Here is a 27,571-nt window from a genome sequence, read left to right on the forward strand (position 1 = left end):
AAGTGTTAGTGTTCTAATTTAACAGAGAAACCAAAAAATCCAAGTCGGTTTATTTTTCCGGGCTTATGATAATTCGCATACTTGCTACACCACTCTAAAGTGATGCTTGAACATAAACGATCTTCTCCTAGCACAGTCACAGTGGGGTGAGGGGGCCATGGAAAGAGCACTAGACTTCAAGTCAGCAAATCTGGGGTTCAACTTAACATGTGGCTTTGGGCAAGTCACTTACAGTTCTCCAAACTTCAGTTTCTTCATCTCCAAATTTGGGATAACAATACATTTCCAAAGTTTGTGGTGAGAATCAAGTCAGGTGACTTATGAAGGCACCTGGGACACACCGTATGTCATCGACTCTCACCTTCATTTTTTCACGGTTACTATTTCTGATGTGTAGACATATGCGACACTCAGTGGCATCTTGACACTCTGTCACAGTTTTGTTTTTGTTTTTTTGCATGCTTTTATTGGTTTCAGAGGGAGGAAGGGAGAGGGAGAGAGAGGAACATCAATGATGAGAGAGTCATTGATCGGCCGCCTCCTGCTCGGCCCCTGCTGAGGATCGAGCCCGCAACGCCGGGCATGTGCCCTGACCGGGAATGAAGCCATGACCTCCTGGTTCATAGGTTGATGGTCAACCACTGAGCCATGCCAGCCGGGCTGTCATAGTTTTAGTTGGTGGTGTTCTTCTCTTTCTCAGTGACACATAAAATAGTGGCGCATCTTCAAATGAATGGCATCTCAGATGTGATGAGCTGCGGCTGGTTCTTTCTCCCTCAGTGCTGTGCCTCGCACGGAGTGTCCATACTTTAGTCTGGTTCCATCTGTCTGTTAACCTCGTATCCGGAACCTTGTATCACTCCTCATCACCGTTAAGTAGCTTCCACTGTAAACTTCTAGAAAGCCGAGAGTGTATCACTTTCTTTGTACGATAACTTTCATAAGTATGGAAGGTTCTGTATTTAACAAGTATTGACTTATTGATGGTAATTCCACTTTTGATAGCGCGTTGAAACCTAGGGTCTTCACAGTATTGCAGCGATTTTGGTAAAAGCTGGGTCAGGGACTGGGAATACCAAGGAATGGTAGCCCGTGTGACGACATCTGTTCTTTACGTCACTGTCTCCTGTTGAAGATGCTGCTGCTTCCATGGGGCACCCTCCCTCTTCCGTCCGCCAAGCAGCCTCAGGCCACTGTGGGGATGCTGGCGCAGCCCCAGGCCCTCTCTGGGGGCCGCAGGGTTTGGCCCTCTTTTCAATGAATCCGTGTGATGTTTTCCGTCCCTGTCAACAGCCACTGGGTGGGGGGAGTCTGAGGCCTGGGAGGATGGTGAAGAAAACGGGTGAACAGATGCACGGTGCAGCCCTCTTCCCAGGGTGGACACCCGTGGACTCTGTCCGCAGGCTCTGGCCAGTTCCTACCATCCGATTGCTCACTCCTTCCCATGTATCTTCTCTGGTGACCCAACAGGTGAAAGACTTCATAAACTCAGAGCTCCTAGCACAGCTGTATTCTTCAGAGGACCAGAACACCCTGATGGAGGAGTCGGCTGAGCAGGCTCAGCGCCGGGACGAGATGCTTCGCATGTACCAGGCCCTTAAAGAAGCCCTCGTGATCATCGGCGACATCAACACGGCCACGACGTTCACCCCCGCCCCGCCACCCGTGGACGACTCCTGGATCCAGCACACCCGCAGGTAGGAAGGTGGCCCACGCAGTGCCATTTGCTGGGAGTGCTCCCCTCAACCCCTTTAGAAAAAAAGAGGAACAAATATATTTAAGTTCAGGAGTGAGAAAGAAGGTCAGGTCATCCCAACTCCCATCAGAAACCAGCACAATACGTCTGTATGGTGGAATATTACACAGCTGTTAAAAAACAATAAGGCAGTTCTGGAGGTACCTCAGTGAAAAGGTAGTCAAGTTCAGGTGAAGCTTTAAAAAAAGTAAGTTGTAGAACATTTATGTACAAAAAAGAGGAATTTATAAAGAGAGAGAAACTACTGTAGAATATAGTTAAAAAGAAACGACTATTGGCTGTCTCTGTAGAGTGACACCATTTAGCTTCTTACTATACCTGTTAACATTCCTAACATGTATCTGAGTTTCTCAGTCAAAAAATAATTTTTAAAAAGCCATCAGGAAGTTATAAAATATGTTTTTAAGATGAATTCAGACAGAAAGTAGGAGTGGTAAATTATTAATCTCTTTCCTCAGGTCGCCCCCTCCGAGCCCCACCACCCAAAGGAGGCCGACACTGAGCGCCCCCCTAGCTCGGCCTGCATCCGGCCGGGGACCCCCTCCCGCCATCCCCTCTCCGGGGCCCCACTCAGGGGCACCCCCAGTTCCATTCCGGCCCGGCCCATTGCCCCCCTTCCCTAACAGCAACGACGCATTTGGAGCCCCTCCGCAAGTCCCCTCTCGGCCCACCAGGGCACCTCCCAGTGTCCCCAGGTAAGTGTGCTGTGTGGAAGACAGTGTGCTCTTCGGTTCTCTTCTCGTAGCACAACAGACAAAAGTTACTTGAGAAAGAAAATTGCAGAAATCATACATATTTGCAGTTTTCACCTGGGAGGGGAACCCTGGGGAATTGCTGAGCATTACACCATTTAAAAACCATAATGTGGTCTAAACCTCTCCTTTATCAACTGGCACAAACCAAAGAGGACTCAAGAAAACTGGGTCCAAATGATTGACATTTTGGCAGCTGTTTCTAGAATTTGATGGAAAGCTTTGAAATGGAAGAACTGGCTGGGCTGAGGCGAGCTGTGTGCTCCAAGGTCGTGAGCCTATCACCAGCTAAGGCCTTGCCTTCTCTGTTACCAAAGGAATTCTCAAAAACTACTGACTTCAAGGAATATTATCCATCTGCCCTCTGAACTATGACCCTTAAGATCAGTATTATTAACATTAATGTAAGCAGCATAAAAATCTGCTGATTAGTCTGCAATTGTTTTAAATTGTGAGTAGAAATTCCTGGACCATGTAAGAGACAGAACACTGTACATTTGAATGATATATTCTGGCATTTATAAGCAGATTTTCAGCCTCAATTGTGAAACAAAATAGCTGGTAAATAAGTGGAACTTGAAACACATATGTAGTTACAGCTAGATTCTCACCTTCCTACAGTTACAATCAAAATAGGTGCAATGTGTATAATTAGATATTTTGAAAATAGAAGGAATTAGGTTTTTAAAAATAATAACAGAAATTTCAAAAGGAAAGAAAATTAGCCTGTATAGAAAGTTCATTTTAAAAAATTCAATTCAGAAGATTAAAATATTTGTATGTTCCACGAAGGAAGGCCTTCCTGGGCATTTAACAGAAGTGACCTCCAGCCACCCAGGAAACCGGGGTCCCCTCCTGCTCTGATTACTGTGCTTACAGTCATTTGGATCTTCAGAGGGCAGGGTGCAGTGAAGACGAAGGCCTCTGAGGCTGGTAGGCGGAGGCTCCTGGGGCAGGGAGAGCGGGACGTGGAGTCGCACCTGCCCTGCCACAGGCCGTGGCAGCTCACTGGACTCTGAGCCAGCAGGTCGTCATCTATGAAGCTGGGACACGTTCAACAGGCTGTTGCCCAGATCAAGTGAGATGCGGTGTTTGAAAGAGCCCGAGAGGCTGCAGAGCATGGTGGTTGTTACCATTATCATCATTTTGGTCCCAATCAATGAGGATATAACACTCTCAAACCTATATATATGTTTTTTTCTCTAAACCCAGTAGGTTTGGCTTATCATTTGTTTGGGACGAAGCTAAATTTCTAGTTATAATGAGAGTAACAACAGCTAACATTTAATGTGCTCTCAATAGATCTAGGCTCTGCCTTCATGGCTTTGCAGGTACATTTGTGTTTAATACAACAAACCCAGTGAGATAGGTTATTATCTGTTTTTTGCAGAGAAGACACAGAGGTTAAGCACCTTGCCCATGGCTGCTCCCCCAGCCCCTGGAGGAGCCGGGCTCTGATCCCCAGCAGTCCGCCTGCAGAGCCCCATTCCCCAGCCACAGCGCCAGGGATTCTCAGCCTCGACGCTGCTCACATTGTGGTTATAGGGAGCTGTCCTATGCATTTTGGGACGTTTAGCAGCATCCTGGCCTCTTCCCACTAGATGTCACTTGCACTCCTGCAGTGACATTAAAAATGTCTCTGGACATTCCCAAAGGCAGGGGTGAGGAGCGATGAGCCCCGTCCCCTCGAGAAGCAGGGCCCTGCCGGGCTCCAGAGCCTCTCCCTTGCACAGAAGGAAGCATCCATGTCAGTGCTGAGCCTCACTACAGGCCAGATTATATTAATGTCTTAGGAAACCTCAGATGGATTGGACAGTGCCTGTCATTGTGCCAGGAGGGCATGGAGACCACTGGGGGTGGATGTCTGGGCGGGGGTGGGCGGGGGTCCCATTCAGGAGCCTGATGTTGGCCATTTTGTCTGTTGAGCTACAAGAAGGAACCCGAGCCACCCGTGCCGCCTGCGCCCGGGGTGCACATGCATGCCTTTGCCTGCGCGCTTGGCTGCCTTGGTCCCTGGCTGCAGAGAAGCTGCATGCCGGTCCCTCAGACGTGCTGTGCCATGCTAAGCTGGTGCGTTCGGCGGGGCGGGGTCGCCCTGGGTATTTCCGAGCTCACTCCCAGGAGGCGGCGGCAAGAATCGGTAGCCCCAGCTCGAGAAAGGGGACACCAGGTTTCGTGCGTCTGCGTTGGGGAATTTATAGCACAGCAGTCGCGTTATTCAAAATTTCTAGGATATTCTCAAGTTAGAGCCAGACTTAACGCGACCCAGCCTTGCAGCGTCTCCAATGCAAAAGAGAAAGGAGAGTTCAAAGTGGAAGAGGAAAGGGGGGTGTTTTGTGCTGAGCCCTCAAGTTTTGGGCCAGTTTGGGGCGTTGGGAGGGAAATCCCGGGGTGGGGAGGGCACCTTAGGGAGAGCAGGAAAGACTCCGCCAGGATCCGAATGCCTGTTCAAGTTTAGCTTTAGCCGGAGAATTCTGACCACATAAAGTCTGTTTTTAATAAAAGCCAGAGCAGGAATCCTACCAAATGCAAGCCAGAAATAGGGTTTAAGATTTCAAAAAAAGAGAGAAAAAGAAAGACTGACAAAGATGAAAGAAAAAGAAAGAAAGAAGAGAGAGAGAGAAAGAAAGGAAGAGAGAGAGCGAAAGGAGAAAGGGAGGGAGAAATAAAGCCGAGGGAAGCTCTTGCTGAATTTTCACCTTGTTCCGTTTATTTACATTCCCTTTTCCCTCCCTGATTCGCCTACATTTTCTAGATGAAAAACTTTAAAAAGCTGAAATGCTATTATCCATCATCTCCAGGAAGACAGCCCTTAGCTTTACGAGAAGGAAGTCTGATTTTTCCCCCCCAGTTCTTTGCTTTCTTAAGGGCCCTTTCTCCTCTTTTATCTGAAACCAGAAACTCGTAAAGTGACAGGGCAGCATGGCCAGCGTCCCCCGGCTCCCGGCGGGGCTCTGAGATCACAAAGGCCGAGCCCGGACCACGGGGCATGTGCCTGTGCAGTTTTCTCCTGGATGACTCGCGGCTTCATTAGCAAGTTATGATCTTGACTTTTAAGAGCCTGTGCACTTTTATTTTAACCCAGTTCGAAGGTAATGAAAGCACGTGAACTGTACAGAAACCAGGAGCGTTCTGCCCTTTTTTTTTTTCTTTTTTTTTTTATAAAAGATTATTGTTCTATCTTTCTATTGCAATGTAAAGACAGAGGGAAGACAGAGTCCGGTGGAGTCATTTTTGGCCCAGCTCTTCTCAGCTGCTCAAGCTGTTCTGGGTCGTGTGCTTGGAGCCTTTTGGGGAGGGAGCTGGAAACATTGCAAACTACACCCCTGTTTTAATTAATTCCACCTGAACATGGGGGGCGTCTCAGTCCCAGAGAGACTCACCAGCACGGATACTTCTGTCATTAGTAACTTGAGTTTCACAAATCCAATGTGTGGGACACTTTCTATCGCCAGAATATTTGGGTCACCCCTCTCACCCCACACGACGTCTGTGAAGGGGCTCAACCCTGTTGAAAAACCCCAGCCAGTCGTGTCCTTGCTCAGCAAGATGATCCTAAACAGGCATCGCCACCTGGTTGGGGTTCCTCTCTTACTTGAAGCTCCTACTCTTCATGGTGCACTAACTTTAGGGCCCATGTAGCTATTTTCGGTTACAACTTGGTAAAATTAGTTAATTGGGAGTCACAGCCTTGGCCATTAACAGAATAAATGAACTGAATCGGAGTGTGTTTTCCCTGGCAACAGCCAATTCTGGCATTATTTCACTCATTTGTCTTCTCCCCTTTCCTTGGGCCGAGCTATTTTGCAACAGTCAGAGGGGGATCGGGGTGGGAGGAAGGGTCTCTATCCAAGGAAAAGCAAACTACATTGACCTCATCACTCAGTCTTCTATTTTTAAAAACTTTGAAAAATAGAAGTTCTGTCTTATAACCACCCTCCTCACCAAGGCTGGTGGTGTCTTCTGAAAGTGGCAAAACTGAATCATAGGCAAGGATTTGGCTTTTCCTTCAGCCCGTCCACATGACAGAAGCACAACACGGGAACCAAAAAAGCTCCACTGAAAGTCTCTGGTGAGCCCCACGAGGACTCTGGCTGGCATCCTGCACTGCACGGATGGCCCCGGGTGACCTCCAGACGATCCCAGGGCTTCCCACTTATGCCCTGCGGCTTAGGCGGTTTCCTTGACTCTACAGGGCACACATTGAGCCCCATCACAATCCCACATTCTCAGTAACTTACTGTTAACCCAACCATGGCAAAAGATAGAGAAATCCCTCTACCTCAAGGCAGTCTGTGCACTCATACTCCGTTCTTTATGGAAGTTGAAGCCATTTGGGTCTCTTTACCATTTAGTTCAATCTTGTAAATGTTTGACCTGGATACCCTGACAGGCTACAGCGTCTTTGCATATTTTAGATGTTGCTTTGATTGACAGTTAACTCAGAGTCCCTTTCACTTATGGGTACGGTCTCCTTGTTCAGTTTTGTTATCTCAGCCAGTCCCCGGAAGTGTGAGTAAGGACAAGCCCATGGTTCTTATGAGTGTGTCTTTGCATCCCTAACATCAAGGTTTGGTGCCATGAAGGATGAAGCGGCCGAACCTTGAAGTCGGGGGCTCATGGCCCACGGACAGTTAAGCGACTGGTGTGACTAGCCCATGTCTGACTCCCCCGCAGTCATGTCCTGGGAACGTCCCGACTTGCTTCCTCCTCAACAGCCCTCTAAGAGTGTGACTCCTCTTAGCAGCTGGGTGCCATTTGGACAGATGATGAATTCGTCTTGTGATTTCTGATTTCAGCCACGGGCTTTCTGTTTTCCCCACGTCCGTCCCCTTTAAAGAACAAACAAATAAATTCATGATTAGGTATTTGGATTTTTCCAAGGAACAGTTTTTATTTTTAGCAACTGGCTCTAAAAGTCAAGCAAATATTTTTTTTATTTTTTTTTTTAGAAAAAAGGTATGATTGCCAAGAATAGAATCAACTCTGAGGTGTTCTTCCTGATTCTTAACGTTTAAGGCATCTCGTGAGGCTACTATGTTCCAAAATTTGTTACTGAAATCCCGAATGTGATTAATAATTCATTGCAGGTTTAACATGAGTTGTCATGGTGCTTAATATGTTTTGATGAAAACAGAAATTTGGCCACAAGCTGTTCACTTAAGAAAATGTCCAGTTTAATTTCAGCCCCTCAATTAACTCTCCCATCAAAACCATTCCAGTTCCCCGGTGATTGTGGTTGTAACGTGATATTTCACTGAGGTGGATCAAGGGTTCATGTCGGAGCTTTTCATTCTTCAGGTCTTGGTTTCAGCCTGGTCTCAGTGAGGTAGGTGGTCTCCTCCTTGGGTCTAGCAACTCGAGTCTCCTTTACACGGACATCTCCAGCCCACCGCAGTTCAGAAAGGCTGGTTCTGTGTAGACAGGGCCCAGGAACAGAACTGCAAGCGTTCCGAGGACCATAATTTAGGAGCTTTGCACACTTGTCTAGGTAGATGTCGGATGGCCTTTCTGTGTGCCCCTTCTCTTACTTTCCCAAACATCCCAAGTTGCAGGAGAGTAAGAAACAGGGAAAATAAGAAAGGATCTGCAGGAAGCAAAGTAAAAGGCACATCCGTGCTGGCAGACAGCAGTCACATCCAACAGTGTACCCCTGGTGGCCCGGTGGTAGCCGCATTGAGTTAACCAGGCACGCGGAGTCCTCACTCCAGGACAAGTCATAGCAAACCTCTCTGGCACTGTCCCGTGTGGGGCTCTAAATTGCTAAGCTTCAGCCATTGCAGACAAAGCCTTTCTGAGTCTCAGGGTTTCACCTGATTGACAGAGGAAGACAGCCAGGGCAGGACCTGGGCGGTGCAGCTGCTGACCAGTGAAAAATGCACTAAACGATGATGATTCTTCCCCTAGCCAGTCAGCAGCAGACTATCCCCCGTCAGCATCTGCTGACTGTTCCTATATACAAGTTGACGTCAGCTCAAAGGGAAAAGCTCTGCCCAACGTCAGCAGACACAGTCTGCAGACACACGAGCTAGAGCTGGGTTTCTCGCTGCCCCCTTTTGTCTCCCTCGCTGCAGAAAAATAGTGTTTTCACAGGGAAAACTTGCCTGTTTGGATGGCCATGGTTGGATGGCGTGTTTTTCCATGACTTCCAAGTTTCATGGCACAACACAGTTCCTGGCTTTTGTTCACCTTTAAATTTTATCCAGGCAGCAAATTACAAGAAGGAGCCGCTGGGCGCCTCTTCCTTCCCTCTGCCTTATCAGCTGCACCAAAAGATTAGACGTAGACTTGAGGTTCCTGGAGTCACTTTAGCCGATAAACAGTCAGGAGAGGAAGCATGAAAATAGAAATGCTGGTTCTTTCACTCAGAATGTGCGCTGAATGCCTACCTCCAGTGGCATGAGGAAGGAGCTGAGAATTTAGCCGAGGGCTTGATGGCTCTGTCTGCTTGTCATTTCTTTATTGCTGCTTAAACATAGGATTCTAAAATGCCCGACACCAAAATCCTCCAGCTCACCCGAGCCAGCATATTGTAACCGTTGTCTGGGGGAACCTCCAAATCTAAACACATATTTATACCCTTTAGTTGCCAAATGAAATCCATCTGGCTTACCAAATGCTGTTGCCAAAAGAATATTACACTTTTTGTCTGGCCAGTATTTTTAAATGCGGGGGAAGGGGATGGTGTTGGAAGGGCCTCGAGTCTGTGAGAATCTGCTTGTGTGTTTATTGATGCCACATTACTGATATTTAGAGGAAGTTTAGGTCATATGGCAACTCTGACCAAAAATAGAAGAAATGCTACACGGGACAGCGTCTGAAGCCGCAAGGTATTTGGGCTGTCCTCCCGGTGGCGTGGTACCATCTCTCCCTCCGCTGCTTCTCCAGCCATCAGAGCCACATGATAGACAAAACCGCAAATAACAAGTGCTCTAATTTCTGGAAGTATTTTTCAGCTGTTCCCATAAACACTAGGAAGCGTCCACCCAGTTTTCCAGTCAGAATGATCAGCTCACGGGAATGGTACAGAGAATACACGTTCCGTCCAGGGATGAGACAAAGCGCTTAGTCAGTAGGGCGAGTAGCAGAATGAACCCTCGGCCCCTCGGTCCCTCCTCCCCCGGGGCAAGGCCGGGCCTCCCGACCTCAGGTGCTCAGGCGCATGGAGAACGCCGCATCTTCGTGAAGTCTGCTCTTCCCTTTGCACACAGAGAGACAGGGTAGGATTTCATACTGTTCTTCCTGCACTTCTGGGAGCCCAGCAAGTGTGCAGGTTAATATAAAATTTAGACATAAGCTTCATTCCTTCCCTGTTTTTTGTGGAAGGGCGTGGATGACCACCAGCCAGATAAACCACCACCAGGGAATCCCCGAGTTTCTGTGGCAGTTTTGAAAACCAAGAGGGAGTGAGATGGTGTGAGAAGACGTCAGGTGGCTCTGAATATGATATAGAAAATGACCTTATTTTACAATCAAATATCGCAGTTGCCTCCACCACGTAAAGACTGCCTGTATTTAGTTTTGGGTTTCCATGAGGCAGCTTTGTCTAAATTTATTTTGGTCTGTATATATGGTGTTCTCCTAGAATGAGACTTCTTATGAGAGTAGGAGATGAGAAAGACTTTGACAGGTATTTTGCAGCGCGGAGAGACTAAAATGAAATTATTCCACTTGGCAATGGATATTTATGCAAGATATATTCTGGACCATGTGTGTTTTTTTAAGCTTATATTAGGATCATTCTCAAAGTCAGCTTTAAGAGTGAATGAAAGTTTTCCCTCGAATAGATCTCCCCTTAGTGCCACATTCAAGGGCCTCAGCCAGGAGTCTGCCCACTCGCTCTATCTTCTGACCATGACAAGAAGCTATAAAAACTCAAGAAAAGGTCTACTGGTTTCTAAAACAACTAGAATTTATTTTTGCTTCTTAGTAGTGTTGGAAAATATTTTAATAACTAAAATAATAAAGCTTCATGTGAGGCTAATTCTACCTTAATTATCGCCCCTTGAGGTGGAAAATTAACGAAACATTAGTCAGTGTGTTCACTAGAGAAATCACTGCCCTAGTTTGCCTCCACATATCTGGGTCTAAAAGTCAAAATAAAACTACATACCATTTGGGGGAAGAAAAAAAGCAAGCTTAGAGTTTTAGCTCTAACTAGTATTCGAGCACTCAGGACAGAAATTCATGGACCAGAAAAAATCCCTGTGGCTCATTGAAGGGGGCAGCACCCTTCAACTAACTTAAATGCCCTATAGTTCAGTTTCGGAAACTGTAATGAGGGATATTAATATGATTGCTTGATTTGTTTTAATACTTCAAACATCCTAAATTACCCCCATTTCCATCGGAACAGTACTTGAAAACTAATAAAAATACTGAAAACTCATTTTACAGCACCAGCATCTTTGAATAAACATGTTGAAATAGTGTTTCTCACTTTTGCTTAAAACTTTGGTGCGTGATGGATTACATCTTATAGGTTTCCTTCTTTTTAAGTGTCCTCACCTCCTCGCACGCAGAACCTTCTCTCCTTCTGTGGCTACTCGATATATATTGTTCACTCAGAGTCGCCCAGGTGGCCGAGCAGGACATGGACACTCATGCCAATAACCATCGTTACTATCGTTCCCAAGTCCCCTTCCCCATAGAGCAAGATGCCTCAGAACAATATTCCTAAGGGTCACCAAGGAGTCTTTGCAATGTATAAAAACTTCCAACATCTCCCCAGACTGTTCAGTTTTTAGTTACAATGTTATTTTTATCATTAAATTCGATTTCTGGGTGTTTTTTTTTCCCCCTATGGATTTCATACCACTTGTTCAAGTGCATCCTGAGATGTAAAAATACATGGCTAGAATAATGAAGGTAGCGCTGGCCGTCGTCTCCCATTCAGAAAGCAGCGTTCAATCCGAAAAGCAAGGTTTTAGACCATCCCTCCCTTCTGCGTCCTCTCTGTACTCCCACTAGGGACCCCCAGTCCCTCCCACTTCCCTGACTCCCAGTTGGCGGGCCCTGCACCCCATCATTTAGCACAGCCTGCCTTCGGTTACTTAGGACGGACACCTGCCTTCTAGCTGTTTGGCAGGCCCGCGGGATGAGGTCATCAGAAGAAGAAAATGTTCTGGTTCTCTGGCCTCATCCACGTACAGCATCATTCAAAAGAGTTTTCTGGGAGTGGGGACGGAGTGGCTTTGAGATCCCCTGGTCGGACATCCTGTAGGAGTGTGGAGGAACAAAAGTGGAAACGATTTTGACCCCTTGTGGAATAATGGAAATAGAAATCCCATCTGCCTTTGCCTTTCCTTTCGGCAATGTTTACAGACGGACGAGAGCCCTTCGTTTGTAAACACCTTGGCTTTCCTCCCTCCGTCCAAGTCCAGCCGTCTCCTCAAGCGCAGCTCCCGTGCTCTTTAGGGCGCTGCGTTCCTAAAAGCATGCTTTGTGAACCATTTCTCCAGGACGATGGCAGTTTTTGTAAGACAGATGCCTCAAAGACATATGGTTTTCATAGGTTTTTCCGTCTAGACTAGCTTTATTTAGTGACTTTTGGTCTGAATTGGCCTAGTTAAAGTTTCTGTAGGAGCTTGTATAAAAATTTTTAAGTGTGGGCATACCACTAAGGTGTAAAACAAAAAGCTTGACTTCTTGGCGAGAGATGAAAAGGGGCGGTTGAGAATTTCCTTCAGGTTAAGTAATTCTGATCATCCTGGAAGCCCAGTAAGTCACCTCCCGCAACACCATCCAAAATGGAAAAAAAACCTCACCCTAAAAATCTGATAACTGCAAAATGCATATACTCCTCTCTGTTTCCCTGAGTAGGTTCTTTGTGTTCCCATTGTGTGTGTGTGTGTGTGTGTGTGTGTGTGTGTGTGCGCGTGCGTGCGTGTGTGTGTGTGTGTATGTGTGTGTGTGTGTGTTAGAAAGCTCTAATTCTTTCTGCAGACTCTTCACATGGCCCAAGGGACATATGATTCCTTGCCCTTTTAGCACCAGTTTTTACAAACACAGCATTTCCCTCATTTTAAAAAAAGCACCCAACGAGCCACTGAGTAAAGGAGACGGAACATTTAGGAGTTTTTGTAGCACCTTCAACCACCAAAGGAAATGCAGATTTTGAGCCAGTCAGGGACCCATTTGGAAACAATATGACACTTGAAGAGGGCAAGAATGACTTCTACACGCGCCCAGAAATCGGCCTACTGCCCCCTCTTTTGCAAGAGCGAGGAAGGGCCCAGCTCCAGCCCCAGCCTAACAGCACCAGGAGGTGGACAGAGCAGATGTGGGCTGTCCTGTCCCCACTAGTCTCATCCTTGGCTCCGATCTGAGCATTTAATTGGACTTAGTCACATGTTTGTTCACTGAGAGGGCAGCTTGCTTGTGCGGCACGGCACACTGCCTCTCTGTTTCTCCGTTGGCTTTCAACTTTCTGGTTTTGAAAATCTGAGCTGTAGGGCGTGCTAAAGCTCCTCCTGCTGGAATTTTTGTTGAACGGCAGGGATTGTAATGAGTCAAGGTCTGCTCTTTGTCTCCATCTCTGCCGCTGGGGCTGACGAGAGGGACTAGAAAAATATCACGCGGTGCATTTAAAACTGGCCTTTTAACCCGCCGGGTATCACGGGTCGGGCAGACATGAAACGTCGGTGCAACATAAATCCTCAAATCCCTCATGCTCTGGTGTTTGTTTTAAAAAAATATAAGGAATTGGAGGGTTCTCTTTTCCATCCATATTTCTAATTCCCTATTTACACTCACCGAGGTGAGGCCCAAGTCAGATTCTCGTGCCTGAAAGGGTCTCGCTCCCTCTTGGAAAGGGGCCAGAGTCTTTCCAGGGCTCCACAGCAGAAGGGAAGGCTACACTTGGATACAGAGATTCAGTGACGTCCGTGGTCTCCCGCCCTCACTCCTTTTCCTTCTCTCCCTGAGCCGAGATGGCAAAGGATGCGAGTCTCAGAAGCGGGAGCTTGCCTTTCCCAAAGCTCCTTCCCAGCGCCTCCTTCCGGAGGGCAGAGTTGCCAGCCCGTCCCTGGTGCCCGGGTGGGAGTGAGGGGAGGGCAGGGCAGGAACACAGGAGATGAGGGGGTTAGAAATAGCTTTACCCCAGCTACCACCAGTGGGGACTAGGTTTCCACAGTACGTAAGTTCTTGGAGAGCTCTTTGGGGACTTCTCAAGAGAGAGAAAGAGGGAGGGAGGGAGGGTGAGAGACAAACAGAAGGAAAACAGCCGTCAGAAGGGACCCGCCTAACTCCATTTCATAGCCGTGTGTGAATCTCCTTAAAAATCCATGCGCTTTCTCTCCATGTGGCTTTCTCACTGCAATCCTCCGACCTTCTGCTTTTTTTTTTTTTTTTTGCAATCTTTCCATCTTTTTCTCTACCCAGCTTCTCTGTTGTCAGTGAGACAGTGCAGAGGTTAAAACATAAAAAGGTAATGTCAGAAGGAATGCTTTTTTGGAATCCTATTTCGATACAACCGAAAACCCTTTACGTGATCTGCTCTGTGCATCAGCACTTGGAGCAAAACAAGTAATTTAGACACTTGCAGTGAAGAAGGACGAGACACTCGCTTTCTCAGGCCGACAGTACTTCTGTTTTCTCTCCTTCGCACGTACCGTTTCCTGTTCTGGAAGGCCAGTCCCCTCCACCTTCCCCGTGCTCTGGAAGTCCTTCCAAGTCCCCAGCCCCTTTCCAACTCCAGGCTGAGACTCCAGGTGTCCCTCCAACTCCCGAGGCACAGTCCTGTCATCACACCGGTCCCCCTGTTTCCTTGTCTCTCCCCCCATCTCGTCTAAAAACTCCTGGGCAGCGACTATCTTTATTTCTGTACCTCTCCGTCTTTGTACCTCACACACAAACAGGGCTTGCTGGGGGAACAAAACTACAAAATGAGTTAATGTGCACTAGTTCATCAGAATTTATTTTGGAATTAGCCCAATATTTCATGCATTTTAAGAAACAACTTAAGCACAAACGCTTTCTCTCTTGTTCTGTTCTGTTGACAACCTCGCCTGGGTGAATGCCGTTGTAAAATTCTTCTTATGGATCATACACTGAGCAGAGCTTTGTGGGCAAGCTGTCCTTTCAGCTGCATTTTTGCTGCGCCCACAGAAGTGAGTGTGTCAGTACCACCCCTACGGGTGAAGTCCAAGTCAGATATTTAACACAATGCCAAGAAAGACTGCAACGTAGATTATGTTACCATTTATCTCAGAGACTACTCCATACAGGATATTATAGGTTTGTATCATCAAATAAAATTTATGGGCTATTTTCCTCCTTATGTTCTTATTTCAAATTCCATCAATCGATTCATACTTTCCCAGTGACATACACTCTAAAATCATGGGTTGATTTTCACAGGGGAAAGAAATGCTGGCTCTGATATGTAGCAAGAATCACATTAGAGAATTCCTTAAACCCTCGGAATGGACTCCAAGTCCCATGTTCTTTCCAACATCTACTGTAAACTATTCGTGGACAGCACTGGCTTACTCTGTTGCTAACACAGAAAAGGCCAAAAATATGCTGGATAGCATCCTATAGTATTTTTCATAATAAGTTACAAAATATTATCTTCCACGTGGACAGAATCATGACTGTTAGAGCATTTTTGTGAACTTAACTCTTATACCTCCTACATATGTAAAACCTGTCTTGTGAACAAATGCTCAAAATAAGAGCAAAGTGCGAACACCACGTTGACATTTTAAATACTACGTCCCATATTCTGTTCTCTTAGAGTGGACCTTCACGAGAGGAAGTCCTGGGTCCTAGCTAGCTGCCTTCCCATTTCACCTGGAGGTGCACTCCTCCTGATTTACCCTTGGGTGTATTCACCCACTCACGGTCTCTGAGCTGCGGGTGGGGACACTGCCCTCTGCAGGTGCCGTGGAAGGCCGTGAGCAGGACAGGGTGTCATCTCGTTTCACAGGAAGCTGACAGTGTCGTTCAGACGATAAGCTACGCATCCATGCCTTACACTCTGAAAAGCGATGCAAGGATTAAGTCGTTCCAGAGGGCTGTGGAGAAGCGAGGATTTCAGTCCCCGGGAGGCAGATACTGAGGGCACCCCCTAACCCAGCTCACCGGTGCCACCAGGGCCGTCCCCGCCTGGCGCTGCTCTGGAGACGAGTTCTGCAGAGCCCCCTGGGAGAGGCGCTCTTCACTATGTTAGAAAACTCAGGAGGCGTTTTTTGTTTTGTTCTCCTTTGGTTTGTTTTCTAAGAAATTCGCCAGATATAGCCAAAAGAAAGGTGGTGTCTTACTTCTTGTGGTTTAGTAGACAAACACTTTGTGTTTGTTTGTGTTGTTGTTTTTTATTTTTTTTGGACCTATTTCATCAACAAGATTTTAAAAAAAGTTGGGCAAGTTGCTATCAGGTTCTCATGGCTCCTAGGAACCGGAGAGGAGTAACCCTCCCATGATCCTAAATGTAACTTTATGTAAACTGAAATTTTCAGACAGTGATATTTTAAAGCTTTAATTATATTTAATAAGTAGAGCTTATGGTATAAAAGAAGCCTATTGCATATTCTTTTTTATGCAAATAACTACCCACTTAGGCAGATATCATTACTGTAGAAGTGTCAATCTTTGTATATCTTTTTTTGGGGGGGGTATTTTTTTTTAAGTCTGCACCCATCTCTCTAATCAGGTTGGACTTCAACCATACCCTCTCCAGAGATGGGAACATGGGACGCTGTTGCAAGGGGCTTGTTTGGTGGTTCTGGTGATGGCTAACAGGAAAACTGTCACCATAGCATATCTTGGCCTTTACAACAAACACCTAAAACCCGCTTGGCCCCAGCTTCAGTCTCATTCCCAAAGATATCAATCTTTGCCACCATTTATTCATCCTTCTTAAGATTTTTTTTCCAGCACTTTCTCTTACTACTCCAGCATTATCTGGCAAGTGAATTAAACTGCTAAAATAAAGGAAGGTCAGCAAGATGTCTTATGCCTTAGAACAGTGGTTTTCAAAGCCTAGTCCCAGCACCAGCAGCATCTGGGAACATGCTAGAAATGTCTCACCCCATTAGAACTCTGCGGGGGACCCAGAAACCTGTGTTTTAACAAGCCCTCCAGGGAACTTGGACACGCCGTCCACTTGGAGAACCACTGCCTTGGAAGATGCCAGTGTGACTGCTGGGTAGAAAGAATCCCGGGCTGGCAGGCAGGAGGTGTCGGTGTGAGCACAGGAGAGGACGGGCCCTGAGCTCCGTAGGCCCGGCCTGGCTCGCGCCTTTCCCCTGTCCTGCCCCAGGAGGGACAAGCGCAGGGCAGAGAGACCAGCCATGGCCGCGAAGGTCGCTTCCACTCACCCCTCATGCCCACGCACCAACCACGTGCCCTGCTGACCCCTCCCCCGGCCCATGTCGAGACTGGCTCACATCCTGAGTGGTCAGCACCTGCTAGACCAGCTGGCCAGCGAAGAGCAGATGAAAATCTGGTTCTTCCATTCTCAGGAGAGACTCGAAAGATGCAGGAAGGCCCCTCGCATTCTCTCTTGTCAGCGAAGCCAGTTTCTCCCCCTCCATGCCGCCCACCCTGCGTGAGTGTCTTGACTTTCTTACAAAATTTGCCATTGTCCGAAATACTGTCAACGGCCCATCCCTGCAGCTCGGCCTGCGACCTCAAGAGTTACATTCTCCCCTTTGATTTGGAAGCAGAAACATGGCCCTTCTGTCGTAACCATAAACCGCCCACACACAACACAGTGTTTCAATCAACACTAAGTGAGTCAAGCTGCTCCTGTTCTCAGTAGGAGGGGTCACTTAATGAAGCCCGTCGCTAAACCAGGGCAGCCGAGGAAAACTCGGTACAAAACAAATAACTTCACTTTGCCCAAAACAAACTGTCTTATGAGGTGGATGTCTTTGGAAACTCTTTGAATGGTTAGGAACCGGACCAATGAAATGAACCTTAACAGTAAACCTTGAGCGTTTCTCTGGTGTTGAAGTTGGCAAACATCTGAGCATTACTTAAGAAACTCATGCTGAACAACTTCACGCTCCTCCTGAACTGCTTTCTAGTGGGGTTTTATACACAGATTACTGGGGGGTTATTGTTTGAGAAGTGAAATTATGCTCCTTTCTTCCAGAAGGGTTAGGGGCTCTGTAGGATTTTTAAGTTATTAAGTGCACATATGAGTGAGTTTCACCTGAGACTGGGCATATTTTAAAGAGGTCATAATTATTTTGAGAGGACATGATGGAAATTTTATCTTTCATTCTTTCAATCGTGAAAGGATGCTGTGTCTATACAACGGAAGGCCCCAGGGGCTCCCTTGAAAAGCTCATAATGGATAGGTTCTCTGATTTATTTATTTGGAAAAAAAAAAAAATACTATGAGCACCGTGCTAAGTCCTGGGATATGGTGATGGACGAGACAAACAAAAGCTCAGGCACGTGGTGGAAAGCTGCACTCTCCGGTCGCCTGGCTGGGCCTCCCCCTGCAGCCTCCCGTTACCATTGTCTTTCTCTTGTCCCGTCCGCATGGTGCAGGGGCTGGGGAGGCGGTTCATGAGGAGCTACTGGGCCATCGGAGCATTGAGATCTTTCTAGTCTCTGTCCCCAGTGTTGACTTCTGCCCTTTGCTTAATTTCTGGTTTCTTTAACCTCTTTAAAGCCCTGCCTTTTCTTATGACTTTCAAGTTTTATACGCCGCAGTTAAAATCCTATTTGCCATCACTCTGATCACATTATTGTATTTTCAAGCTCCCAGAACACATTCTCAGAGTCTGAATTACAAAAATTTGCCCTATTTTCCCCCCACTTAAAATGGGGTGCTATAGTAAAAACTCCTTGCAGATTTGTTTTGCCTCACTTATCTGCCACCAGGGGCAGATTCTGAGTTCTTAAAAATCATGCAGCATAATACAGTACACATAGTAGGTGCTCAGTAAATAGTGCAGGCCGTGCATAACTGGAAGGCGTATTATAGGTTCTCCAGTCTGAGTCTCCTGTGTCATCTATGAGGAAACTGAGGCTTAGACAAGTTGAGTGGCTTAATAATTGTACAAATTGGCCATTGGAACTGGAATCCACATCTTTCGACTTCTGATTCAGGATTCTTTCTGTATAAACTCGACACTTCAAATATGAGCCTCAAAGTGTTACGTTCCTTGCCTCATTGAACCTGCTCATCTTGACCTGGCCTATACTCTACTCCGGCTAAACATCTTTGCTTAGGCACTTTTCATATGTTTGTTTGTCCATTATTTAATAAATATTTATTCACTGCCTTCTAATCACATTATACTAAATGCGGAAGACGTGTAGTACATAGAGACTATGTGGCTTCTGCTCTCAAGGAATCTACTTGGGAGGACACAGGCAATAATCTAGAAAATGAATACATAATTAGAAACAGGGTTAAATGCTGTGAAATACCCAGACATCATGAAGTGATTGGTGGGGTGGTGGTCACGAAGGGCTGAGGAAAGACATTTGAGCCAAGAACAAAAGGATCAGAAAAGAACCCCAGTTTGCATTCCTTTCCCTGTTTGGCTACAATCCTTGGTTCAAGCTATCACATGTGCATGAAGCAGTTTCAGTCCACTATGCCACACAGTGTCCTGCTCGTCACTGAACTTACAGTTTAAGGTCCACTGTTTTCAGATAAAATTCCCTAACTGAGCCTAACCCATTATTGAATCTTCTAGTAGAGTTTCCCTTCTCTAAGTTCAAATTCTGGCCTACTCCCTTGCCCCTACCCTCCAATAACTGCTTAATTGCTAAGAATGCATTCCTATAAGTAGCACGATTATTTATTAAACTCCATGAGAACAGGGGCCTATTATTTAGTATTTATTTCAAACATCTATGAAAGAATTGAGCAGTCAGATACTTTATAGGTGGAGTTTCCAAGGGTCTAAATCCTACATGTCAGTGTAGTTTTGTGTTTCTTTGTTTTACCATAGCACTCACTTACCAACAGATACCTTTGTGTCATGGAGAGATCGATGGATAACGCAGGCACTTATAAGATGGCTCTTATCCGAGGAGTAACTTTCACTTATCCAGTTGTCCAGCATTCAGTGGCTGAATGACAAGCACTAAGATAAATACTGCAGGACTATGAAAATAAGTAAGACAACAGCCCATTTCTAATGGGGGAGAAAGAAGCATAAACCTAATTAGGATTCCATGTGATACTGAGTCATGTTGATATGCTCTAGAAGCAATGTGTCAAGGTAGGGGAAGGGAGATCAGAGAAGACTTCATCCAGGTGGGTCTTGAAGGATGAATATCAGTTCCAGTCAGTGAACAAAAGGACACTGAGATGTAACACCGTGCCAAACACTGAATGAAACAAGTTAAGTGGACATGACCTCTGGCCACTAGAACCTTCCCATCAAAGGGAAAATTGATGCAGGTTCAAGATGCAGGACGGAAGTTAAACAAATATGGCCATTTTAACTGAAAATGAGCACTACACTTTGAAAGAACAGGCGTCTTTTGCATGGTCATAAGTAAAAAAGGGATTATGGGAGGGTTTTTCCCAGTAGGGAATGGCCAGAACATTTCAGGTGATCTTGGTAGCCAGTAGCCTGGCTGCAGGTAATCGTTTACTGGGATTAAACAGCTAGCATTGATTGGTTTAGTTTTGTTACTGGGCCTATAAAGTATTTCCAGTTACACTTTCAAAAACTGAGTACTTGCTTAATAATAAGACTAGTATCAGACTGAGTTGGAATGCACTTTCCCAAGGAAACTTTTCTTCTAAAGCCACTTACACATTTTTCAGGTGCAGGAAACAAAAGGAACTCTACTAATATGAGTTTGTGCCGAAATGGTTGATATTTTTACCATTAATCAACAGTATCTCTTTTGCTTTGATTTTTCCTTGAGTATCCGATTTTATTTTATAGCTTTGTGATTTTTTTTTAACACTTCATGATTGTTTCCTTTAACTTTTCTAACTTCCTTTCTTCATACCTGTGAAAGGACATTTGATTTGGTCAATTTAGTGTTTCCAATAACAGAAGGAAATTCCATGACATTCAAGAAGAGGTCTTTCGGGGGGGGGGGGGGGGGGATGGCGCAGGGATCAATGAGATCAATGGGAGAGTTTTATCAAGAAGAAAGGTGTTAATTTGTAGAATTTGTTGAATTTGGTTGGTTATAAAAAGCACTCCCAAGATACTACATATGAAGTCAAATACACAAACAAAGACTTATTAATACATTTAGGAAATACAGGTGGAGGGTCGGGAAGTTAGGAGTATTACTTGGTACCTGGGATTGTCCGGTACAATGTTACGTTGTCCTGAGTTTGTTTATTCAGCTTCCTCAGTTATCAGAAACACCATTACCAACCAGAAAGTGAGCAAAATTACAGCTACTGGTATAACTTCTAGGACCCAAAATGAAAACGAGAGGTCATGCAATTTACTCAGGTACTTAGGTACTCAGGTTCTTGGCTACTTGGGCACCCACCCTGAGCCTATTTACACTTATTGTAGAGAACTCCAAAAACCTTGATTCTCCGATTTTCCAGTACCCTGCAAATTAGATGTAGATATAGAACAAGCTGTTACAGAAAGCTATTGCTAAAGTCAGTGGGAAGTGATCACTAATATCCCGACAGGGAGAAAAGGAGGAAGATATTACTACATAAAGGGAAATAAAACTTGAAAACCCACCATTCTCTGAGGCCTGTTGTCCGTTCTGGAGTAGACCTTGTTAGCCGCGTAGTCCAGTCAGCTCCGCGGTCATACGCTCGCTATTGGCTGAGAATGCGCAGTGTATTCCAGATGGGCTTTTCAATGATTTAATATTTGCATTAGTATTGGGAGGGATGACTTCTGTTTTCAGAAAGATTTGCATATTTAAAAAAAAACAACTCATTTTTTGTTTAAAAAATGCTGGGTGAACGAAAGCTAACAGTGTTAAGATTATCACAGGTGGCAACCACTCCTGCTGGCCTGTCTGTGCATGAGCATGGGGGCGATGGCTCTTTCTCGGTGCCTTTGGGGCAGCCTTCTGCTGGCTATTCTACCTGTTTCTTTACCTTTCTCTTTCTCTCTTTCTAGCCGGAGACCACCCCCATCACCAACTCGTCCCACTATAATCCGTCCACTAGAATCCTCCCTGTTAGACTAAACGAAGTGTGTGGCATGGCAGTTCATTACTAATGAATTATGCGAAAGCAACACATTTGATAACTGTTGCAGTAAATCATGAGTAGTCGCATGTGTGGACACCAGTAGGCAAGTAACCAGTTTTACTAACGCATTCGTCACTCATCTGCATTGCTCATGGTACGTCAAACCTTTGGGGTTTGACTCTTGAAAACTGCTGACCCTTCGAGGCTTCGTATGTTGTATAGACCAAGGTAGGTTTGTATGGCAGCCCTTTACCTCGGGGACTGTTTGCCTACCCTGGCATATATTTGAAATTGCTTCGCACCAGTTTCCCAGGTTACCTTCCTGACAGCCCATTAAATGTAATTCTTAAGAGATAGCAGATGGTGGGCTCATACCTAAGCCATATACATTTATTTTCCCACATTCTGTTTTGGTTGACAGAAATAGTATTGTCTATTGTTAATGTTTCTGTCTATTCCATAATTACCTGTTTAGATCCATTCCTTCCTCTTTATTTCATAAGACTGCTAGGAAGTGATTTTTTTAAATTAGGATTTCTTAAGAACAAAGCTTTTCTGGAAGAACGAGGCAGTTTGTAAAGGATGAGTTACTGCCTTGGTTGCTCCAGAGGGCTGCTCCTCCTGCCAGTGAGTTTGGTTTCATGCTAACGGCACATTCGAGAGCAAGTCAGAGCTTGTTTTCCTGTAGCCAGTCAATAGATTTGACTAGTTAATTTCAGAATTCAGGAAGAAGCAAAACATCACATCTCTAGAAGTATCTGGAAAATGTAATTTCTTTACTCGTTTATCATTAACCTCTTCCTAGGTTACAGTGAAGGCTGACATGGAAAATATTTATTTTTTCAGATCCATTTAATTTTAGGCTTGGCTGACTACGCTTTGACACTAACTCCAGTTGATTTATTTATTTGGTTGGTTGGAGCAAAAATATTTCTCTCTTTCTCTGCTAGTACTTAATTCTCCTACGTAAAAATTTACCCTAACCTTTAAAACAGGCTTAAAGTAACTTTCTGTCCATTCTAGGCTTTCTTCACAAATCGTGAGCCTCACTATGGGATGACCATATTTAATGAATGGGGCCTGGAGTGAAAAGAAAAGCCACTTAGGCAACTTTTACAGTTGAACAGCTTCTGAGCCTTTATCCAGGTCATTCCAGAAAACGGCATTAAGACATTGAGATCTAAAGCAAGTGGGCAAATGCTAACGTTTCTGAAGTTTACAGGAGCCCATCGCCTGGGGGTTAATAGTTCAGTCTTGGGGCTGAGTTTTGGACAACCTAGGACCAGATGATTAGCACGTAGGAAACAGCCAGAAGCCAACTGGAATTTTGTTTGCTAACTGCTCCCAGACAGCAGACCAAGTATTCTCTGGATGGCGGCGTCCCGCGCCACTATTTCATATTCAGCAGAAGTAAATCAGTTTTCACCAACCGAAATGTCTCTCTTTGAAAGCAGCAAACATGATTTGTATGTTAGCTTAACTTTAATTTCCTGTGTAGTTTATACCCAAAGCAGACACCCATAAAGCATGAAGTAAAAACTTTCAGCCATTATTAAAAAGAGAACTCGCCAAGCTGGATGGCATCGTTTTGAACTTATTCTAAAGGGTTACAGCTAGCCCACTCGGGCAAAAACCAGAGAGTTCAAGATTCATAAAAAGGGCATTTCGACTTTTAAGTTACAAGTGATTATATAAAGATCACCACCCTAAATCTTCTCATATCTTTTTTCCCCCCCATTGGAAAAAACATTAACTCTTTGTGAAGGGAACAGATGTGCAAGAAACATACTGTTTTTCTAAAAATAAATGGAAATATGTTAAGTAAACATCCATAATGAAATAAATAATCTACAGTGAGATCTTTTCATAAAATCCTCTCTCCTAAGGATTCGCTTTGCTTCTTCCTTTGAATTCTCTAAAATGGGCAGCTCGCGGAACATATACTCCAGGGTTTTGCTCTGTGCTGTTTGTGGTTTTACGTTCTGCTGCACTTCAGAAATGTCCTTCTGTGAGAGGAAAACATCGTGAATAACCAGGGGTGTTCTTAGATCAGCACAAACCGTGTCAGGGAAAACTGGAGGTTCTTTTTCCAAGGTCCTTTCCCCCGATCTTACGCAGCCGTAAACAACGGCATTTGTCCTCTTGGCTCTTGCTCTCAGAGTATAATCCCCCAGTTTCACTGTCCCAACTGCCTCTCCTTGTGGGTCCGTTTTTCTTCTAGTTCTTCTAGTTCTAGTTCTAAGTAAATTTCTGATGGGACCCAGCCCCCCACCCCTGGAATCTCAGCTGCCATGCTGGAGAATAGTCTCGTTCTGCAGTACGATGTCCGGTGATGGGCGTTAATCCCATTTCCCAGAGGGCCTGCATCCTGCTGACGGGAGGTGTCGACGTGAGTGAAGTGGGAGACGCTGGGATGCGCGTAGTTAGAGGCACAGCGTTCACACCAGGCCTTAAGGTGGGGATGTGGCTCTGAGCTTCCTGAGTGTTTCCCATTCCACTTGGGGTCCTTTGTAACGTCCTCCTAACTCTCATGTGGCCTGTGTAAGAGATGGAGCTCCGTCATGTCTCGTGTAACAAAACACACAGCGTTTCGGGATTTGGAAAAATAAACTGTCTCTTTGACGGGTCAGTCTATTTTACTGTCACATGCTAAATCTTGCATGCTTATTGACTAATTTGGAATAACCATTTACTCAACCGTGGGCAGGTTATTGAAATAGTACTAATTTAGGACAGCTATATTGCATTTCCAGAAAACATCTACCAAAGTTACTCTTCTGAATATTGCTTTTAGCTGTGTTTTGTAACATAGAAGAGCAGTGGGGTCTGTTTATTAGCAAATTGCCTCTGTGTTCAGATACAAACTCATCTACTCTAAAATGTTATAATGAAACCAGCTTCTGATTTAGGAATAAATACTAGTCCTATAGATTAATTTTATGACTTTTTAGTATAGCGTTAGCCATAATTCTCAAATATGAAATGGGACCTAATACCAGTATGTGACCAATGTTGATGTTTTCTGTGTACCAACACCTTTTCTATGCATGTGTCTTTATGTATAACAGTGTATACGTAGTAAATTTGTTTCTGTAAGTACCTGTATTTTGTGCCCCTTTGGGTAGGTAGGTTTAAAAGCACTTGTTAAAATGCCACAAGCATGAGTGTGATTGTGTGTGCACTGTATGTGTGTGTATGTGTATGGGTGTAAATATTTATGTATACGTGTGCTTTGTATGTGTGGGTATGGATCTGTTTTTTAAACTGTGCTAATACAAGAGGGAGCTTTGGAGAACCTGCTACATAATACGTGAAAACAGTGGTCCATTTCTCATAGAGTACATGAGGTGTACAGAATTTTCTCCAGATTGTACTCGTTCTGAGAGGCACAAAGCTGAGAGTTACCATGACAACATAGTAGAATAACATCCACGGGCATTTGTATCTAAATCCACAGTACTGCTGTCTAAGAAGAAATAACCTTTGCCAAAGCAGTTCGATCAGAAGTGTAAAATCTGGAAACCTACCTTTAAGATCTCTAATTATCCGTGGATTGCTGAGCTGAATTTTAAAAGGCTAAGTTGGTCTGCATAGTCATCTTTTCTCTCCAGTAAAGGTTAAAAAATAAAGTCAAGGGATACAGCAATGTAATAAAAGCAATGGGACTCTGAGTGAATTGTTTGAAATTGACAGGAATCTCTTTACCATTGAGAATAAAGCCTACATAGTAGGCCTCTATTTATGGACCTCAGTGAGAGGAGAGGAGAGGCGAGACTCAAGCCATGAGTTTTGTATCATTTCGCCCAGAGGACTGCTAGCTGTGAGATCAGAGTTGAATGTGAAGGAAGCTGGACGATTTCAGAGAAACAACTGTTAGTTCACTCGATCACTCAGTCCTTTCCTAAAAGCTCAAGTGTGCCTCCTAGATCATCTTAAATAATCTCGTCTAGTGGGTGTGTGTTTAAAATTATGTGGTGCTCTGTATCCTGAGCTTTAAGACTATTTTGAGGCATATGCAGTATAAGCCCTGCTCTTGGTATATATGTGTAAGAATGTGTGAGTGTGTGAATATGTGAGGACAAGAGAGGGGAAGCTCAAGGACAGCCTCTTGTTTGTCTTAAGACCTGTTCATCCTGGTATGTTGGTGAGACTTCTCACCTCTCTGGTCTAGGTTTCATGTGTGGCTCAGCTCAAGGCATCCATTTCTTTCATTTTTACCCTTGAATTCCTCCAACTTTGCTCACTACGTAATGTTTTCAAAATTATGATAAAAATGACTCTGTCTAGCCTCTTGCATTGTCTGCTGCCAACTTGATAAAAATTATTCCTGCCAGCCAGAAACTCCACCGTGACTTGACTGGTGTTTGATTTCATGTGTACAACCTGTGTTTTGCTTGCTTGTCTATGTTTACTTTCACTCCCTTTTTTAAAAATCAAATTCCTCTTTTGCCTTTTTATGAAGAAGCAGTGTACAGAAGCAAAATCTTGTCTTCACTGTTGAGTCGTCTTTGATTAATTTGAGCCAGAATACTTTCCACTGTCTTCTTGGCACTTTGGAGGTTTCTTAATGATGATATATGGATGGACTCTGTAAGTGGAATTTTGGAAGCCAGTTCCTAAAGCCTGTATCAGTCTTGAAGGTCACGTGGACCTGTTGTGAAAATGTGAAGCTGTATTTCTGAACCTGAAATAAATGATAACCTTTGAAGGACTCCCCCTTCCTCATTTTTGTTTGTATCTGAGTCATTTCTTTGTGTATCAGTAAAGATCTGAAACTTGTAAATGATTCTAACTCTTTTGATCAGATTGGCCCAGAACGACGTGGAGGATGACATTTGGCATTACTGTCATTAATTCAGGAAAGAACGAGATTTTTTTAAAGGGAGCAAATGGAAAAAATCAAAGACAGGAGAGTGGGAGACATTTTATTCCTGATTTGAAGTCATTATTGGATCAAGTTCGAGAAGGACCCAAACCTTAGACAGCTGAGGGTGTGACGTGACACCCGCCAAGAGGCACCGTGACATTTTGCTATTGCAAAGGAAGTGTTCATGAAACACCCTGGGAAGCAGAGGGAGGAAGAACACTTGGCCCAAACGTTAGGTCCGTGGAAGGCATTTCTTAAAGGAACTATTGAGCTCCTGACTCAGTAGTTGGCCTCCGCTGTTTACTCACCAGGGATTAAGGGGAGAAGTTAACCCCTTTCCATTTCCCCAACACGAAGAGAATGGAAGAGTGGTCAGTAGTCACACACATCCTTGTCCTTACTGTTCCCAGAGAATAAAGAAAGACTCTTTATCCAGAGTCTTGAGACTCGGTCCCTTACTAACATGCAGAGTCCCAGATGGCGCCGAGACAAGAAGGAATTCGGGGGAGAAACACTGGGTCAGCCTCCTGCGTTCAGACTCTGCTCACTGAGGAGCTGGAAAGACGGTTGTGCCGCCTCACATTGTCCAGCCGTCTCTCTCGCGTCCCCGCACTGCGGGCTGCCGGGCGGGCGCCGTGTTTTACCGCACGGTTCTGTATTCAGAATAGTTTCTGATGGAAATGACCAAAACCAAGGGGTCTTATTGTAATTACGTGACAGATGTTCATTGGTATTTTTAAAGCAGTGCTGGCACCAGTGTAGATAGCTGCTCAGTTAGTTTTCCAGATTCTTGTTTTTCTGTGGGAATCTGAATCGCATCCTGAGGAGCACGCCAGGGGAGACTGTCAACCGGGAGAGCAGTGAGGTGGCTGTCGCGCTTTCCGTCCTGGTACAACCCACACCTGCCACGGTCACTCTGAAGGCCACGTGTCGGCGATCTTTCACTCTGTGGCACCTAATAGTTAGAACATGTGCGAGAGACGTCTGTGAAGTTTCCCAGAGTGCATCCCGTGAGATTTTAGTAAGTTTCACCGCATGCACCAGGGGTGTCTGGTTAAAGGTACCCGGGCAAGGGTGACTAGAGT

At 45.1% G+C, this 27,571-nt stretch overlaps 1 protein-coding gene across 6 annotated transcripts in view; it reads left to right on the forward strand.

Moving 5' to 3' along the window:
* The window catches only part of DNM3 (dynamin 3), a 352,871-nt gene that overhangs the window by 322,037 nt on the left and 3,263 nt on the right, over positions 1-27,571 (forward strand). For 2 of the 6 annotated variants that reach the window (XM_081120431.1, XM_081120432.1), the window contains 3 exons: positions 1,471-1,697; positions 2,215-2,451; positions 21,546-26,343. In XM_081120431.1, coding sequence (XP_080976557.1) covers positions 1,471-1,697; positions 2,215-2,451; positions 21,546-21,615 — 534 coding nt within the window. In that variant the 3' untranslated portion in view covers positions 21,616-26,343. Of the gene's footprint in view, positions 1-1,470; positions 1,698-2,214; positions 2,452-7,078; positions 12,249-21,545; positions 26,344-27,571 lie in introns of those variants that run through there. The other 4 variants (XM_081120434.1, XM_081120436.1, XM_081120435.1 and 1 more) reach the window with 3 other exon arrangements.

Source organism: Miniopterus schreibersii, assembly GCF_964146895.1.
Source record: "Miniopterus schreibersii genome assembly, chromosome: 19".
NCBI lineage: Eukaryota > Metazoa > Chordata > Mammalia > Chiroptera > Miniopteridae > Miniopterus > Miniopterus schreibersii.